Source organism: Sceloporus occidentalis, unplaced genomic scaffold (assembly GCF_023333645.1).
Source record: "Sceloporus occidentalis isolate IW3139 unplaced genomic scaffold, rSceOcc1.0.p SCAF_136, whole genome shotgun sequence".
NCBI lineage: Eukaryota > Metazoa > Chordata > Lepidosauria > Squamata > Phrynosomatidae > Sceloporus > Sceloporus occidentalis.
The window spans coordinates 288,550-306,148 of NW_028317116.1; the positions used below are offsets into that span (position 1 = coordinate 288,550).

The window sequence follows — 17,599 nt, forward strand, 5'->3', positions numbered from 1 at the left end:
CGAGACGAATCGTAGCCGCATTTTGCTAGTTTAACCCCTGCCACGGAATGCCACGTTTCCCTCTCGCCGTCCGTTTATCCATAGCCGTTACTCACATCCCAAAATTCCCGTCGCTTGGTGCACATTATCTTCAAGGACGGACATCTTCGCGCGATATAACCCCAAACGTAAAGCCCTAATGACCGCATGAGGTATAATTGGGCTGCTGATGAATGTGGCTGTCGCTCTTGTGTTTGTCACCTGCGTCGTCTGTTTAGTCGCTCGGCGCCTCCTTTTATACTGAATTTCATTTTATGTCCCTTTTATTGGCATCGTTGCCCAAACCGAAGCCGTCTGTAACAGGATTGTGCCGATTCCATTCAAACTCTTCAAGCAAACAATCGGGGGGACGGTGGGTAACGGGGTCTCCCCAGCTTCTGAGAACTACACTAGGCTCATGTGATCCACTTGATTAATGTGTGAGCTCTGCGGGTAAAATGTCAGCGAGTTGACAATAGATATGACGGCGGGTGAGACGCGCAGGACCGCACCGATCTCTCCCAATCAGACTTATCACCATTCAAAGCTCATTTCTGATAATTAGCTTTCTGGACCAAAAATAGCTAAAGCTCTGCGTTCAGTTTATAAAACTCAATTGAAAAAAAGAAACAACGAGGCTACAAAAGAAACTGAAAAGGGAATAAACCAATAGAATATATTATATATAACGGGATTAGTTAAAGGGACGTTCTGGAATCCCCAAAATTCTTTTCTCATTATTAATGCATATAATAGGACATGGGATAGTTGTCCTTATTGCCCAATCATTCATTCATCCCCCCCCTGGTCTTAGGACCCCGGCTATTGTTGATTGAGAACTCCTATCACTCTGAGTCTGCCAGACTGATGTTTCGTCCACAACCTCTGGCCTGAAAATTCTAAACCCCATTAAACGACGTTTAATCCCATGTAATCTGACAGCCTCTGCGAACATTCATCTCCGTGTCTGAATGCCTTCTAGCTTGTAAAATGGCCAGAAATGTAATGGGTTTTTAAATGGTAGAGAAACATGCGCGTCGCCCAGACTTCGGGTTCACAAGTTCAGTGAGCGCTGTGACTAGAATAGAAGACAAAGCTGGGGACGTAAGACCTTGTTGGGAACGTTCCTCATACACTCGGAGCATTCGAAATGAGTCGGTCGACCCCGACACAACTTTCTTTACGCTACGGGCCATACGAGAGGCTGCGTCTGGTGCATCTGTCACTCAAACCTGGGATTCCCTTTCTATGGTTCAAATTCTCACGTAAATTATGCAAAAGCTGGATTTTTTTGTCCCAAGCGTGTTAGCGAAAGCTGATATATGTGGTTGGCGTAGCCTATCCTGGACTTTTAAGTTTATGATTATGCATGAGCAACTTGGCATGGACCATACCATTTCATTATATACTCATTTGAACATTGTATAAATATCTGATTATATAGACGGAAGCCTACGGCTAATGGGTAGAATAGCTGGAATATCCGGTTGAGACCTGGAGCCCCCTCAGCTATGTAACTATTACTCAAAGATGAAATACGCTCTGAAATAAAGAGATTACATGACCCGTTAAATAACTACATGACCTATGCTTTAAGGCTTGACTAGGAGAGATGTGTTACTATAAGAAGACACATAGAAAAAAACTTTTTTTTCACCAAATGTAGATATTTTACCCCTTAAACTATCACATCTGTAAGGTAACGGGCATCTTCAGATAGATTTTGGGCCCCTTGTGTCTCTTGGAATTTTGGCCACAGCAATGTTACCTTTGTAGAGCATTTGAAGTGCAGGTGAAGCCACCAGTAATGGTAGTTTGCCAGACTGGACTTTCTTTACATGAAATAAATAATGTAATGTAACAAAAAAAAATAAATCAGATTTTTCTGTGAATTGAAAGGACATGAGTTTAACAAATAAAGTGTGATTATTTGCTAGAAAAAAAAAATAACTATGGAAAGAAATTCTGCCACTGCCCATATTGTGGCTGGAAATATGTTTAGTGAGCAGAAGCTATTGGGTGCGGAAAAACCTTAATGACCTAAATGATCACTCAGTGATCTGTGCTGCTTTTTTCTTTTCCGGTGAAATTGTTACATTTTATCTGAATCCCCCAGAAACAGTTTGGGGGGAAATAACTTTTTCTCCTCTTTTCCTTTTTCCCGGGGTCTGCATCACACTGCCATCTAGTGGTTATTTTCTGAACTGACAATCCACCAGCACCACTGCTAGGCAGCTTTCTGTATCCAATACATTGCATGCTTTCTATTTATCATTATCCTTTATTATTATTAATAATTCATTTTAATAACACCCACAATTTCTGCAGCGCTTCTTACAGTCCATATATTAAAAGGGTCTGACAGAACTAGAACTGACGAACTGATAGAATAGGTAACCAGGGCTCGGCTCGTGAGCTTTCAATCTACAGTAGTTGTCTTTTAGTTTAGTAAATGAGTTGTGTCGATCTGTCAGTTTCGTAATGTCTACAACATTGTGTCCAAAACAAAAAGTTTTTTAAAAACTGTTCACCAAGGGTCATCATTAATATGAAAAGAAAAAAAAATAATAAAGTGGAATCCATAATGTTTTTTAAGGTCAATCCATGGCCGTTGGGGACCATTAAAATGACCACTAGCGACATTTTCGCCATGAGTGGGAATTATACTTTGGGAAGCTTGTGTGCCAAATTATGTGCCAAAAGTGTTTTGGTGCCAAATTATGGGGTAATTTCACTCGATTTGGCTCCTTGGCTGTAAGTTGCCACCCGTCATGGTAATGAGGCATTAGATGAGCTGGTTGTAAACACAATATGTAGAGTTCAAAGAACCTGCTTGATCATTAATAGAGCCAATTACTTAACAAACGTCCTAAATATATAACAAATAGGCAGTTAATGCACTCAAACCAACAACCTTTCCCTCTTAATCTCACTTATTTAAATTGGAAGTTGTAAAATATTTAGTGCGATAAAAACAGTTTAGATCCTAAAAATAAAAAATAAAACGTAATTGTGGCTAGAATAATAATATTAATACATTATCGTGGGTAAAATGCCAATTGGCTGAGAGGCAAGTTTCACTTAAAATTACAATCATACAGATCTGCAATTCATAAAAGTAATAGCCACATGTTGTATGAATGACTGTGTTTTAATCTCCCAGTGGTCGGGAAAGTCCATCGCTCAATAATATGTATCTGTCCAAACACAAAAGACAAATTGAGGATCTACCACTGCTGTATAATAAATCAAACCAAAAATAATTGAATAGAACTTCCGATTCTTTGGATTTTATAAAGCCACTGCAAAAATGTATCCATTTTTCATTATTTTTCAGCTTCGGTGAGACTTGCCAGGTTCTGAAAAAGTGAAGAGACCCCGACGCATTCATCCTGCAAGAAAGGCTGAGTTGGCCATTGACTCTGTTTAGGGATTAGGCGAAGGGTTAATGCAGCCATTGATTTGATTTATTTTTTTTCGGTGATTGATAAAGGAATTCAACATAATATGTAAAATAATTTTTTTAAAAAAACCCTTCTCGGTTTTCAGATTTTAACTCTTTAGATCCTTTGGGGACACCTGGATGTATTATTCAAATATGGTTATTTGTGATCCAAGGGTGGTCACTGCAGAAGTTGCAGAATTTAAGTGGTTAATGCTGCATTCCCTGCGCTGGACATCATCCTGCATGGGTCAGCTATTTGGGACCCAGTGATTCTCTGTCCCTTCAATGTGTTTATTATGCAGCTAGCGACGTCCGGGACAATCAATATTTCACAATTAACGCTTCACATTAAACGATCGTTAGCAATGTAATCAGTACGGGGGCTGTGCATTTTACTCCGGGCAGCAGGAGCTGTTGGGTGTCCTCCTAAGAAGGGCAGAAGGAGTTTTAATCGCCCTCATCTACAGCATATGATGTATAATCTACGTGACCCGGCATTACAAGCATGGCAGTGTGTGTGTGTGCGCATGCGTGCCTAGGGGCCATGGAGGGTCTTAACCAGGCATGTGCCTCCTAATACACCGAATGAGGCGTACCTCCCTCTATATAGGTGTATTACCCACCCAAAACAGCACAGGTAAAATTCTCCCCAAATCCAGGTCTGATGGGGTTGGACTGATCCAGTAGATCCAGGTTATAGGTGCAGCTCGGGCTGGGGCTTTATGAAATAATTTTTTTGGAAAAAGTGTTATGGACAGGGCTGGAAGGGGCACGTTGAGTTGATTGTGTACCAGATGCGTTTTGGGATGCTATAGAATTGGGCCAATGGATGGAAATTGCCCCTTGGGCCCACCCCTGGTGTCACTGAACTACCCCTTTTGACCAATTCCAACGTAAACAGAACAGGCAGTGGGAGTCCCCCGGTCCCAATTACTTACACTCCGGCCATGACATGGCTACAAATATTTTCATTAAACCCTAGGATTTGTTCTAGATATTTAGGTAATAGTGCGGTATATTGTTGTGAGGATACAATGTATCATTATTGTTTTCTTTAGCTCCATTGGGCAGCTGCACTACCAGACGTCACCAGTAGGGGGGGACATCCATAAAGTCTCTCAATACTGTTGACTGGATACCCAATGAAAATTCAATATTGTCTGCTGTTTGTGATATTATATTAAACTAAATTAAATATAGATTTTATATCTGAGCTTTCAGGACCACTTAGCCTTTCCCAGGGTTAAACCACTCCCGATTCTGGACGAATAAACTGAGAAAGGGATTACATTTTGCGGCCTTTGTTTGCAGTTACATTGATGGATGAGCCCGTTCCGTATAAAGGAAGCCCAGTAATTTGCCCGAACGCCGCCGCATTGTGGTTCATAATACTGCAGAAAGCCGATAGAACGTTTGGCATCACTAATACCAGATTGGAATTTTGTTTTTAGACAAAAGGTGAACATAAATGTCAACTGAAAATCCCAATTGTAAGGAACTTGGATGTGGTTTTGGGTGAAAATCCCTGGGTTTGATTTTTAAAGAGTCATCCGCAGACTAGACGCTGAACGCTCGCGGTTGAGTTGGGTTTTGCCAAGTGTCTGGCAGGGAAAACAGCTCATAGATACTCTGGGTGGCCTTCTCTTTACATAGAAACATCTGCAGGCAGATCGGCCCCATTCGGCCCCATCTAGTATGCCCAGTTTTCCTGCTGCAAAGACTCAAACCTTAATCAGTGTTGGATTCAGGAGCCGTATGCCTACCCCATGCATGTTTAAATTCCCTCACTGTATTAGCCTCTAGTACTCTACCACTTCTGCTGGGAGACTGTTGCTCTTATCTACCACCGTCTCAGTAAAGTTACAGCTCAAAAAAAACTCACCACGTCATTAACGCAAAACCAAAAATCCTTAGAGATACACAAAAACATTCCAGACTTCCAGGTAATTCTATAATTATCATAAAAGAGAGAGACCTCTAATTTGAAATGAGCGTTAAATATTCGGGGGGGGGGGGGGAGGGCAAACTTGGTGTTTAACAGCCTCGCGATGTTGTTCAATCCCCCCTGCGCCTTTCTGTTCTTGGATCGGCTCATTCTCCTGGCGGGAATGTGACTTTATTCATCCTTCGCCGGCTCCCTCTCAGCGCTCGGTCAGTGCTTTCCACGGCTCGGTCTCCTGTGTTCACGGATCATTTTCTCTCTGTGCCGTTATCCCCGTCCCGCCAGCCGCGCACCGAACGTGGAGAGCCGGTGAGCGAGACGGCTGGCTGGCTGTGTACACACGGAGCAGATGTTCCTCTCTCTCGCTCATGGTAATGGTGATACTTTTCCCGGTGCCAGCAGGTTGGCAGCTCCAAGCGCCTTTTTTTGTTTGTTTGTTTATTTTTTAGAAAGAATTCTTCAATTCGATTAATTCTGATTGCTTTTTTTTTTAAATTGATCTTATTTCGTGATCCCACCTGAGCGCAAACACTAAAAAAACTAAACCAAAGCCCCGTTTCAGGGAAATGTATCCACTGGAATTCAAACAGCAAGTCTTTGGAGCGGCGCGATGGTAAATTTCCAGAATATGGAACTTGTGCGCCTCGAACATTAACGGTTCCAACCGCTGGCAAAGCCCCGTTCTTGGATATCTTATCCCTTGGGTGACACAATAGACGAGCAGGGATGGCCGATGCCCCGACTCGCTCTAAGGCCCAAGTCTAGTCTGGGAATCTAACCCAGAAGGATGAAGACGCTGGACCTGGGGGTCCTTGTGGTCCCAAAGCCAAGAGACAAAGACTAGAGGGTGGTCTTCATAGGTCTGGCTTACTTGGGTCAGCCGACGGCAACAGAATAAGCCAGAGGGAAATACAGAGAGAGCCAGGATTCATTTTATCAGTTTTTGTAGGTTTTTGACTAATTAGTATTGCCCTGGGAGACCAAACGTTAACCGGAAGAAATATGGCAGCTACGGGGTCCTGGGGGAAGGGAGGGTCTGATGCTCTACCCATATTTCCATATTAGATTACTTTTCTAGAATACCAAAAAAAATAAGGTTATTCAAATCTCCTTAAAACACGACACCGTGTTTTGCATATCCAAATAAGAAGATCATTTCCATAAACTGGCAGCCTGCTGCGGACAGAAACATATTTTATTTCCAGCGATGCGGCACCCGGTATGAGGAGACCCGCGTACGGCGAGATATCACATCTCAGAAACGTTGGGGAACGGACCGGATAAACCGCCGGGTCTGCGGTGAATGCAGGATTCTTAATATTTGATAAGAAGAAAAAAAAAAAGTGCCAAGTTTCTTCTGGAGGGAAGAAGCTAAATAATGTCTTTTGACTACAGAAGGCACCGAAATGACATTTAACCCCCTTCCCAGCAGAAGTGCAGCGAGTGCAAAGCCAGATTATATTTCCTTATCAAATATTCACAGTCACTTTCATCCCAACCGTCTGGAAGCTGTTTGATTCGTCTCATCCTCTACACATCTAATAATTCAGAAAAGCCTCGTCACGGATGGAGATATCACAGTGTAGGTAGATAACCGGGGACTCACGGAAGTGCCTGCGAAAGAAACCTAAAAGTAATATTTTCACTCTCTGTATAATGTATACAGCGCTGTATACAGTAATAACCCCCAGCGCTGTATACAGTAATATAACCCCCCGCGCTGTATACAGTAATATAACCCCCCGCGCTGTATACAATAACATAACCCCCCAGCTCTGTATACAGTAATATAACCCCCAGCGCTGTATACAGTAATATAACCCCCAGCACTGTATACAGTAATATAACCCCCCAGCGCTGTATACAGTAATATAACCCCCGGCGCTGTATACAGTAATATAACCCCCAGCGCTGTATACAGTAATATAACCCCCCAGCGCTGTATACAGTAATATAACCCCCCGCGCTGTATACAATAACATAACCCCCCAGCTCTGTATACAGTAATATAACCCCCAGCGCTGTATACAGTAATATAACCCCCCAGCGCTGTATACAGTAATATAACCCCCAGCGCTATATACAGTAATATAACCCCCAGCGCTGTATACAGTAATAACCCCCAGCGCTGTATACAGTAATAACCCCCAGCGCTGTATACAGTAATAACCCCCAGCGCTGTATACAGTAATATAACCCCCGCGCTGTATACAGTAATATAACCCCCAGCGCTGTATACAGTAATATAACCCCCAGCGCTGTATACAGTAATATAACCCCCAGCTCTGTATACAGTAATATAACCCCCAGCGCTGTATACAGTAATATAACCCCCCAGCGCTGTATACAGTAATATAACCCCCCAGCTCTGTATACAGTAATATCACCCCCAGCGCTGTATACAGTAATGTCAATCAGCAATAACAAAAACCTGGTTTTATCTAATTTCTTTCCAATAAACTCCCTTTATCTGCAGACCTGGAGCCACCGTCGCTGTCAGTCATGTGATATTTTTAGTGACTTTTCCAGCTCAAACACCGCACTGAGCTGACGCTTTATGGTAATGCTGATGAAGTCCGTTCCTCCATAGACTTTGATTACTCAGAGAGTCTGACTGGGTGATTAAGACAGAGCCATTCTATTGTTTCACACAGGCAGGATGATAAGGAGTCAGGGCGTTTGTCTAGTAGACATCCAGGGTCCTCTAGCGCATGGATTTTTAGGTGTAAAAGAATGTAGCGCTAAGTCAGATTTATCTTTTATCTACCCTGCAGAGCCTCCGTGATGAGCAAGAATTACTGTTCCTTAAGGTGTGAAAGCAGTTAAATGGTTACATTTCTGATATTGTAAGAGTCCACTTCCCATATGTGCTAAAATGCATACTTTCACTCAAACAAAGTAAATTATCCTCAAATTATGACGCTTTAGGAATCTTCCCATAAAGAGTCCATTACTGAGTCATCTCCTCGTTTATTACTCAATCAATAACCACAGAAATATTTAAGTTCGTGTTGTGGAGAGGGGTTTATTAGAGAAGTTTTAGATACTGGTGTAAATTGCATCTGCGTGTGCACTGGAAGGGAAGCCGCCCATTAGATGACGCCCTTCTATTTGCTTTCCACTCCCTTCTGGGACATTCGTACGGCCGGAGATCGGTATAAAATCAGCAAAAGACGCAGAAACGGAATGTTGGCTCAGTCGAGACGCCGGGAAACCCCAAACAGATGACGACCAGGCGGAGATGGGAAACGTCCAAGGAACAGACACTAAAAACACGCTGTGACCGACCTCCTCTGCCAACTGATATTGCGGGACGATACGTGTTCCCGTAACATATTGCCTACTTCAGAGACACCAACATACAAAAATAGAAAGCACTTCTGGATTGTCCCCCGCTTCTCCTTCTCTGGCGAGAATGGCAAATGATTTAAAGGCTGATGACGAGGCTCCCACGTCTGGAGTGACAGATCATTTTTTGGGAAGTACTCAGATCCACGGGCTACGCCACCTGCAGTCAACGTTCCCCACTCTTCACCGTTTGTTCTGGGCTCTGGCCTTTTTGGTCTCCCTCGGTCTGATGGCCACATGGTCGTGTGACAGCATCGCCTACCTTCTTTCTCACCCCGTCCATACCAACATCAAGATGGTTTGGGCCAGGGAGCTAAAGTTTCCTGCTGTTACTATCTGCAAAGTTCAGCAGGTGAATGGAGCGAACACTTTCTCTGAGTTGTCTCCAACCTTTGGCCACCACCGCCCAGATACGATGAGTAGCCAAGAACATCTGCAGTTGGGCAGCCATGGGGTGTACGATATCGATGACCTTTTGTTGAGATGCAAGTTCCGTGGGCGCAAGTGTACGAGCCATGACTTCACGCCAGTGAGTCTGACCAAATCCACATATAGTTTTTGTCTCTGTCCTGCCCTAAAATTCTTTGGCTAATTCAAAGCCCCTGTTCCTTACCAACAGCAAATCCGCTACCATATTGGACGTTCACCCATAGAAATAGAAAGAGTGTGGAAGTATCCAGTGTTTTAAAGTATAAATCGATACCTAACATCAAAAATGTATCAAAAATGGTTCCACATCTTGTTAGAATAATGGTAGAGTTTAAGTCGGGTTCACAAGAATCAATCCTTGTCGATTCATATTCTAAAACACCGGACCGATCCACGGCTTGAAATTGTGTAAAATACACTCACTCTGATTTTTAAGACTAAGATGTAATTCCGCGTATCGGAGTCCCCGGGAAGAATGACGTTAACCATTTAAATCATGACACGCCACAATAATACATCGTTACACTGTATCGGAAATGGGTTTATAAAACAAAACTTTGTATCCGAGCAAAGTTTAAGATTTTTACCCAGCCGCAGTACTAGAAATTAATCCAGACAGGAAATTTAACCATTTATGGGACAGGCTTAGGGCTATCCTGAAACTAAGACAAGGTCAAAGACCACCAAAGGTTTGAGGTCTTACAAGAAGAAGAAATACGGGCTCATAAAATTAACCAAATGGAGGCTCCTGCTGCTGCTAAATGATCTTTTCCTAATTAATGAATTCTGCTCAAAGCTACATATAAAGTCACGGATTTCTACATGAAAAGTGAGCAATGAATCCTAAAGGTGGTGTAGCCGGTCTCTGCCTAGAATTTTGAAAATGTTGCACTTTTATGAATTTGGAGCAGGATAATTGTTAGACGGGGCATCCGAATAATACTTTTTGGGCTGTACTATGTAGTACGTACTGAATATGTGATGTAATACTAAAACATGTAAAAATACACAGTCACAAGCATAGAAAATAAGAGATGAGGGGATTAAACATTCCAGAAAGGATAGTAACAGCCCCCTGATCTGTATCAATATATTCTGGAGGGGTACACGCTCTAAACATTTCACCAAAGCTTTGTTTGCTGTTCCCCCAGCGAGGTCTTCTGTTCCCTTGGGGAGTTTATCTGTGTCAATTCTCTATAAAAGTTTCACAAGTAATTATTATTATTATTAATAATAATAATAAAAGTCGTGAAGATATATGGACATGGAATGGATTTATCATTAGTGCAGAATTATCTTATGGAACGTGTTTCAGAGTTTACCTGTCGCCAAACTGGGGTAAAGTATAACCTGTTACCTAGTAGAGTTGGGGTAACTTTTTCTTCCTTTTTTCAAATATTTTACTAATCAACCCACTGTTTAAACTGATTTTTATATCAAGCGTTCAGGCTGAGCTTTAGGGCAACCTTTTTTTTTCCTGATCTGGTTCTAAATTACAACCATTCTTAAAAAAAGAACTGCAGACCTGGACCTCTGTGTAGAGTTTCCAGCTTATTTATAAAAGCACAAACTAAACTATAGCTCCCATGACTCCCAGCCAGCCAGATAATGGGAAGCCTGCTTGCACAAGTCTCCTTCACCAGGTGTGTGATATTTTGGGTCACTTTCGCTGTTCAAACACCACACTGAGCTGATGCTTTATGGCAATGCTAAGGAAGTCCGTTCCTCTGTAGTCTTTCATTGGTCAGAGTGTCTTGGTGGGTGATTAAGACTGAGTCATTCTATTGCCCCCACAGGCAGTATGATAAGGAGTCGGGGTGTTTAGTAGATCGGGGATCAGATAAAGCGAGAATCATACAAACGGCTGATATGCAGCTGCCTGAAAATATTATATTATGGGACAAAAACTACAAGTGGGGTAAAAAAAGAAAACAGCAGAATCGTTGAAAATGTATTTTTATCCGATACTAATAAACATTTTGGGGGGATTCCCCTTTAAGGTGACAGACCCACTATCTGCCTACCCCAATAACTAAAAGTGATGTTGCTTATTTTTACAGGTTTTCACCAGATATGGGAAATGCTACACTTTCAATACCGATAAGAGGAAGCCAAAGGTGACCAGGCAGGGTGGGATGGGGAATGGATTGGAGATCATGTTGGACATCCAGCAGGAGGAATACTTACCCATCTGGAGAGAGACAAGTAAGACAAGTGCTCTGTGGGGGGCTCGTTCATCAAAAAATACAAGATTAACATAGAAACGTAGAACTTGCGGCCCATTCTAGTCTGTAAAGACTCAAACCTTAATCAGCCGTCGGTCTCGTCTTAGATTCAGGAGCCGTATGTCTATCCCGTGCTTGTTTAATCCCCTCACTGTATTACCCTCTACCACTTCTGCTGGGGGGCTGTTCTGCTTATCTACCACCCCCTCAGTGACAAGTAACGTTTAATCCCTGATGAATGTATTTATTCATTCACTCTGAGAATCAGTCTTGTTCATGTTCATACAGAGAGAGTTGACGAGACACCGCCTAGAATCCCTACGGAGACACAAACCATGGGAATCTCCCATCGTGGCCCTAATCTTTATAAAGGGGTTTAGATAAAAGTTCTATAAAAGAAATGTAAATTAAATAGCATCCTGTTGGATCACAATGCAGAAAATAATCACATTGCCCGATAGTTGTTCTAAAACCAAATTATATCCAGTGTCCCTATAATCGTGATGCAGCAAAAGACACCCATATATTGTGCATTATTAAAAATGTTAGTTATTAAAATCTATAAAAGACTACTTGCAACCACTGCAGGGATGTGGTCAAAGATCACAGATGTCCCAGCAACGCAAGAGTTAATGTGTTTAATATAACTTTTTTCCACTTTGGGTTTGCTGTTGAATTATTTAGTGTTGCGCATGTACAACCAGTGAAAGTAATTACCGTAACGCTAATTGTCCAGAAGCTGCCTCTGTGCATTAAGGAACCTAAATGGAACCGCAAGCTGGAACAAGACGGCCTCGTTGACCGGATCTGGTGCCATTTCTGTGTTTTGCAGATGAAACATCATTTGAAGCTGGCATCAGGGTGCAGATCCACAGCCAAGACGAGCCCCCTTATATCCACCAGCTGGGGTTCGGAGTGTCTCCAGGATTTCAGACGTTTGTCTCTTGCCAGGAGCAGAGGGTATGTATCGGGGTATCAGGAATGACATGAGAAATTGCTAAGGGGGTCCCCAAAGCTGTGATTTGGTTTTGTGTATATATATGTATGTATATATATATATATATATATATATATATATATATATACACACACATATATACACACTATATGGACAAAAGTATCGGGACACCTGACCATTACACCAACAGGGACTTTGAAGACATCACATTCTAACTGCAGAGACATTAATATGAAGTTGGTGCGTCCCAATACTTTTGTCCATATAGTGGTGCACAAAAAAAAGGTCCAAAAAAACATGGTTGGATGAGTTTGGTGGGAAGAACTTGACCGGCCGCACAGAGCCCCGACCTCAACCCCATCCAACACCTTTGGGATGAAACCCACCATATGTAACAGCAAAGTCCACGGGTCTTATTTGTAGGTTGTGGTCTTTTTTTGTCAGCGGCCGCAGATTGGGACCAAAAGCTATGTGGTTTATATGCGTAACGGGGCGAGAACGGAAGAGACTGAAAGCCTCGGGAACCGGGCGGACCGTCCTGCTTCAGTATTTAAAAAACTTGCACCAAATTTCGAAACACAGAGGAAGTTATTGCCCGTATTATAAAGATGTATAAATATTTCACGTTGCAAACGGAGCATCTGTGTCCTTTCTATAAATGATGATTCCGCCCCCCCGGAGATACGTTTGTTCAGTTATTGTTTATTTTGCATATTGTTAAAATAATATTCATTTCTCGTTCGCCTCCTGATTGTAATAGTGAGTACAGATGGTCTTTAAATGAAAGATAATACTTTAAATAATACCAGCTTGTTCTATATCATTCAATGCTTTAACCGGCTAATCGTCATTAGAGGTCCCTGCTTCTGCATATATAATAATACCTGCCCTCGGTATCACCCATTGTACAGCGCTTCGGAACCTGATAGCGTTATATAAATAAAAGATAAAAAAAGATCAATTTCTGTAGGATGTAGTAAAATAAGAATGAATAACGCTACATATCGATTTGCTGCCTTTTTCCCCAGCTTACATACTTGCCCCAGCCGTGGGGTAACTGCAGAGCCAGCGTCCCAGGGGAGCAGTTTTTGCCGGGATACAACTCGTACAGTATCTCTGCGTGCCGTCTGCAGTGCGAGAAGGAGGCCGTGCTCAGAAGATGCGGATGCCGCATGGTTCACCTGCCGGGTAAAGCGTTACAACGCTCGCTCTGCCTTTAATATATACTTTATAACAGCAAAACCGTTCAAAAGCCCCAGTAGTCAGCTATGGGGCTGATACAGGCGTTTAGGTGTCTGTTACCTAAACAGCGCCAGGTATATTCTGCCCCCTTCTTTATTGAGATTCTAGTATTTGCCACCTTGGGCACTTTTTCCTGGATGCCCGTTACCGTCATCTGTTATTTACGACCATCTCTTCAGAGCATTGATATAAATATGTGGTTATCCTGGAGATGTTTGATGTTTTTATGTATAAATTATGTTTTCTGACAGGCAATGAGACCATCTGCTCCCCCAATCTGTACGTCGGATGCGCCGACCATACCCTGGGTAAGAGTCCGGGTCCTGCTGACGGAATAAAATTTTTATATATAAATTATAATATATTATATAATATATTTCTACATGCCTAGGGGCATCCTGGAGTGTGAAACCTGGCCCTGAATAAACCTTTTTGGACCCAATAATTGTGCTAATGCATTCTATGTTAGAATTATTGATTACAAAATATGAATAAAACTGGCAAAAAAAAAAAAATAGCCATTCTTTATTTCAGTACCTATTGATGATTTTCATCTTCTAAATTAAACAAAGAGAAATGTATCAATAAGTAGCAGAACTGGAAATATAGAATAATAATAATCTGTATAATAATAAATAATAATAATCTCTATAATAATAATAATAATCTGTAGTAAATATAAGGTGACGTCAATGATAAATATGGGTTCTGTTTTTACTCATGCCAAGAAAATATAAGAAGAAATAAATACTTTGCGTCAGACACATCATGAGGTCCCTTTAAGAGTCGATAGTTTTTACAGAAAACGTTTAACATTTAGTCAGATGAGAACGGGAACTAATCTGCTATTATGTAACAACTTGGAAAACGCAGATATGGCAGCTTCATATCATTAGAAACATGGTATATCAGCCGGTTAATGACCGGCGGCTGCGTGGGACCACTAGAGATCTGGCCCCTAATCCCGTGTAAAGGTTCACTCTCATTCACCTCCGTGTCGCTCCTCAGACTCCTTGGTGGAGGACAGCGGCGACCGGTGCTCCTGCCCCACACCGTGTAACCTAACCCGTTACGGGAAAGAAATCTCCATGGTCCGGATTCCCAACAAGGGATCCGCTCGCTACCTGGCTCGGAAGTACAACAAGAACGAGACCTATATCAGGTAACATCTACTTAACGTCCAGATGTTCCCCGTCACTTTCCTCAGCGTTACATTTTCACAGTTAAATTATCTTTTTCTCCCCTTTTTTGCACAAGAACCCCGCGTGCCTGCACAGAAAGTGCTCGGAACTGTGAAAAAGGGAGATATTAGATTTTTTTTTTTCTTCTTTTCCCATCAAACAGAGAAAACTTTCTGATCCTGGATATATTCTTTGAAGCTCTGAACTATGGAACAATAGAACAAAAGAAAGCCTACGACTTGGCCAGCTTGCTCGGTGAGATTTGCAAACCTCTGTGTAACTTTAGATTAGAAAAAGTACAGTTCGGTGGAAGATTTGTCGCCTGAGGCTTGAACGTATCCCACGTATGCCTGCTGGACCAGCCAAGGGGAGTAGAGAGGTTTATTCTCATAATAGGCAACCCGGGGACCTTCTGCCTGGTGGCTCTCATGGCCAGGAGTCCAGTAACATTTTCTTTTAACACTTGTACCATTGCTCATCCCATTAACCTGTTTCACCAGGGGACATTGGAGGACAGATGGGTCTTTTTATCGGTGCCAGTTTTCTTACCATCCTGGAAATTCTAGATTACCTGTATGAGGTGAGTATTAACCCTATATATTGTTATATAAAAGAGTGTGACTGTCTTCAGCTGATACATGAGTAACAAAAAGAAGAAACAGTTTAAAATTATTGTTCTATTATAGACAAGCCAGACGACCACGGGAATATCTCCTGCGACATCAGTGTCCTTATTTGACATTTTCTAGATGAAATTCCCTTTCTGACTCATGTTTCAGGTGATACGAGATAAAGTTAACCGTGTTTTTAAGAGGAAACCTTCTCCAGCCAAGAAGCCAACTGAGAACATTGCAACACTTGTGATGGATGACCTGAAGGATCAGGTACGGGGTTCAGTGAGATCAGTTGGAAAGAAGAACATTAATGATGTAAAGAGACACAAATCAGGAGAACCCTCCCTAAAGGTCTGGACCACCAATGTGTCAGAAAAGATTATACGTAGAATATTATACAAAAGGTTATTTCCGAAAATGCATCGAGGCGGGATTTCAAAATCCAAATGCTCAGATTGTTTTCTACTTTTATGTTTAGGGCTCCACCGAGGTACGAGGAAGGCATCCGGAGGGAGCCTATGCCACCACGATGCTCCCAAACCACCATAGGCATTACACCCATCATGGTGTATTTGAGGACTTTGCTTGCTAGATACCAGAATGACGGCGTTTAACCCACCACAACCCAATGAGATTCCTTGCTGGTAGTAAAGACAACATCTATGGATCGTACTCCGGCTCACAGTTACCCCCAAGGAAACCCAAAACCCAAACATTGTTTAGCCCACAGAATGTTGATGGAGAGGACGCATTCACAATTATTTAACGCCGGGAGAATGTGGGAAGACATTTCTCTGCAAATACAGTAACTCCTTTCTATGGTCTGTCTGTTACAGAAGAAAGCCGGGAAGTCCACAAACCATAGAGAGGTGCGACTACTCATCTGTCTGGGACCCTTTCTGATCTGATCTCTTGGGGGGGGGGGTCTAATGTGCTTCTCGTGGAAGAATAAAATGAGTAGATAGGCATTTTCCTTAAAAATTCTTTTTCAAAACAAAATGAGATGAGTTGATTTTTTTTTTTATGAGAACAGGTTATTGCGGGGTTAGAGGAAGAGATTGGGGCGGAATATTTGGTCTCAAAATTAGTCAGGAATAAGGGAGATTATTTTGAGACAATTTTGGTTTGGAGCAAATAAATCAGGTTGTGGTTGGTCACCACGTGACAAAAGCAGCTTAAATTTCTATGGATTCCTATGGAGTGCTGCCACGATATACAGCACAGGCACAATATCTCCAGATCGCTTGCAAATAACATTGTCAGGCACTCGAAGCACAGTGAGATAAAGCAACTAACCTAATATCCTATTAAAGCCAAATCCAATAAGGTGATCCTGGGTGGGTTTTCTTCTCTGGTATTTATCATCCAGTTTTGCACAGGACAAGCAGGACATAAAAGTACCCGCAATCTACCAGACTGTTTAAAACTGAATGCAGAAGAGTAGGACGGTCCCCTCGGTCCGTGAAACTTTAGCCATGAGAGTCAATGAATAAAGTATCCACAAGTAACATATAAATCAATACACCTTTAATTAATTTATTGCACAGTGTTCGGTGGACCCCAAACTAGATAGAAAAAAAAAACTATTGTTTAATACAACATAGGTGTATAATATGCATTAAACCAACCACATGCCTGGGCTTGGTTGTCATTCAGGAATAGAGAATTCTGCAAGCAGACGAGAGAACCTTCTGTGTTTGGAAAGCTTCACCTGCGATTAGACAGAGAACTTGAACCCAGAAAGTCGTTTTGCTGACACAATTTAGAGTAGAGGTTCGCTTGGAGTTCTTAGGTCCGTTTCAATGAATGATGAGTGTTCACTGGGCCGAACAAGCTTGCCAAATGAAGACATTTCAAGAGGGCATAAAAGCCAAGCCAACTGTTGTCCTGTCTGTCGTGGGCCAGACCTGTGGGGACAGTAGGTGGATCCACATGCAGGCAATTAGACTTAATATAATCAGTCTTAATTATGGTGGAACACTGGCATTGAGAGGGTCTGTTTGTTAAAGAAGCTTAGAAATAAATGTAGGGTCGGACAGCTCGATTGGATCTGATTGGGGTCTTGCATGTCTGGGAGGTAAGAAAAGGGACCCCGATACCCTCCAGCTGTGCGCCTCCTGCATGCCGTCTTATGATAGGCATTTAAATCCAGCAATTAACCAGTTAGGGAGGATAATGGTTGCCCAAATATGATTTC

At 42.2% G+C, this 17,599-nt stretch overlaps 1 protein-coding gene across 1 annotated transcript in view; it reads left to right on the forward strand.

Moving 5' to 3' along the window:
- The window catches only part of LOC149281252 (acid-sensing ion channel 4-A-like), a 76,851-nt gene extending 60,857 nt beyond the window's left edge, over nt 1-15,994 (forward strand). The window contains exons 2-10 of the mRNA XM_089499459.1: nt 11,243-11,387; nt 12,240-12,367; nt 13,394-13,553; nt 13,859-13,915; nt 14,616-14,769; nt 14,952-15,043; nt 15,289-15,368; nt 15,568-15,672; nt 15,881-15,994. Of these exons, the coding sequence (XP_089355585.1) occupies nt 11,243-11,387; nt 12,240-12,367; nt 13,394-13,553; nt 13,859-13,915; nt 14,616-14,769; nt 14,952-15,043; nt 15,289-15,368; nt 15,568-15,672; nt 15,881-15,994 (1,035 nt within the window). The remainder of the gene's footprint in view (nt 1-11,242; nt 11,388-12,239; nt 12,368-13,393; nt 13,554-13,858; nt 13,916-14,615; nt 14,770-14,951; nt 15,044-15,288; nt 15,369-15,567; nt 15,673-15,880) is intronic.
- Nucleotides 15,995-17,599: the final 1,605 nt, after the last annotated feature.